We start from the raw sequence: 1,912 nt of genomic DNA, 5'->3' as shown, positions 1-1,912 counted from the left end.
ACAACATTTCTAGCAACGTTTAAATTATCGCAGCTTCACATTTATATCTAATCAGCGTTTCAGATCATCTGTTTAAATCTGAAGAATTGTCCGTTTGTATGGAGCTGGAACTGAGAGTCACCTGATGGGGTGTGTGGGGGGGGGGGGGCGTGGCCAAGCATTGCTCAGGTGTTTTAGTATGCAGGTAAGCTCAGGGTTGTCACTCATTACAGCTCACTCGCTCAGCTCTCAAACACTAAGCCTCACAAAAATGTTGTTTACGTTAGCGCAGAGGTCGTTTAGAGCCTGGATCTGACAGATGAAGATAAAGTTTACTTCCTTTTGTTCTTTGCTGTAAGTTTAGTCAGCATGGCTGTGATTTTCTTATCACTAAAATTATTCTCTGCTCGTAGATGCCACTTGTGATCTGCAAAGGAACGAAACTGAACATTTGCCAAACAAAACTGCGACATTAGATGCCAGCAGACACACCTTGAGGTGAGTCAGAAGGTTGCGGAGACTTTCAGAGCGAGAACAAGATGCCTGTGGTTAAGGCGGAGGACGAGGCTCCGGCTCAGACGGCCGTGGAGACGACAGACTCTCAGAACGCAGATCCTCCAAAAGGCCGACGCAGGAAAAGGCCTCTGCAGAGGGGAAAACCTCCCTACAGCTACATCGCTCTCATCTCCATGGCCATCGCGAGCTCCCCTGATCGCAAGCTCACTCTCGGGGGCATCTACAAGTTCATCACGGACCGCTTCCCTTTTTATCGGGACAATTCCAAAAAATGGCAGAACTCTATCCGACACAATCTGACACTCAATGACTGCTTCGTCAAAATCCCCCGAGAACCGGGGAGGCCTGGGAAGGGCAACTACTGGTCACTGGACCCAAATGCGGAGGACATGTTCGAGAGCGGGAGCTTCCTGCGACGTCGCAAACGCTTTAAACGCTGCGATTTCACCACCTACTGTACCTCCTCGTCAACGTACCATCACGACTCGCCCATTTTCTCTCCGGTCCAGATCGCCTCCTCCGTCTACGGGTCGGTGTACCCGACGTATGCGCCGCAGATCTCTCCCCCGTACTACCCACCATCCACGACCCCGTTTGGTTCGAGCCAGTCTCGTGTGTTCAGCATCAACACCATCATCGGGTCTGGCGGTTTGGTGCACAGCCCTCCGGAGACGCCGCCGGCGCAGCCATCGTGCCGTAACTTCAACCAAGACGGAGGAGGATCGTGCTCACTAAACTCCAACCATATCGCCTTCTCGTACCCCAACACTGGGAATCATGGGTACGGCCAGGCCGCTCAGGGCATGTTCACGCACAACGGCACACAGAACTACATACCCTCTGGGCGACTAGGGGTGACGGGGTCATCCCCCATCACCACGGATGTAGCAAATGATCCATACATCCATAACAGCGGTGGAACAGGTGGGTACATGAGACCTGTAACGTATCCGTCCTGCATGGACCGGTTTGTTTCTGCCATTTAAAAGCTATGAAGGTGCTAAAAAGAGATAAATACACTGCTGCCTGGGACCAGACTGCACGCGGGTACAACACTATTTAAAGACTGGTACACCTGACTGTTTGGTTCTTATTTTTAAATCAACTATTCCTGAGCTCATGGAAATCAGTTATATTCGCTGCACATGTGGAAAATATGGCAGTATCTCAGGTCACATGTTTCTTTATTCTCTCTCTCTCTCTCTCTCTCTCTCTCTCTCTCTCCTGAAGTGGAACGACGTTTGAAAAGACTTGACGTTCTCAGCTCACAGCACAGAATTCACCTCACTGACTCTGAAAAGAATGAACATTTTGATCATTTTTACTGACCCAGGAATAGAGTGCAGGTTGATTATGTTAAAGAGATGTTTACTGTTTCCTCTGTTTTTACCGTGTGTGAAATGTGTTCCGGTGTGTT

General features: G+C 49.6%; 1 protein-coding gene across 1 annotated transcript in view; it reads left to right on the top strand.

The window, feature by feature from the left end:
- The first annotated feature begins 222 nt into the window (after positions 1–222).
- The window catches only part of foxe1 (forkhead box E1), a 1,915-nt gene continuing 225 nt past the window's right edge, over positions 223–1,912 (top strand). The window contains exon 1 of the mRNA XM_053622233.1: positions 223–1,912. This exon is cut by the window's right edge and continues 225 nt beyond it. Coding sequence (XP_053478208.1) covers positions 519–1,481 — 963 coding nt within the window. The 5' untranslated portion in view covers positions 223–518 and the 3' untranslated portion in view covers positions 1,482–1,912.

This window comes from Ictalurus furcatus, chromosome 3 (genome assembly GCF_023375685.1).
Source record: "Ictalurus furcatus strain D&B chromosome 3, Billie_1.0, whole genome shotgun sequence".
Classification (NCBI taxonomy): Eukaryota; Metazoa; Chordata; class Actinopteri; order Siluriformes; family Ictaluridae; genus Ictalurus; species Ictalurus furcatus.
Note: the sequence above shows the minus strand (reverse complement) of the source record. Positions and strands in the feature narration are given on the sequence as shown.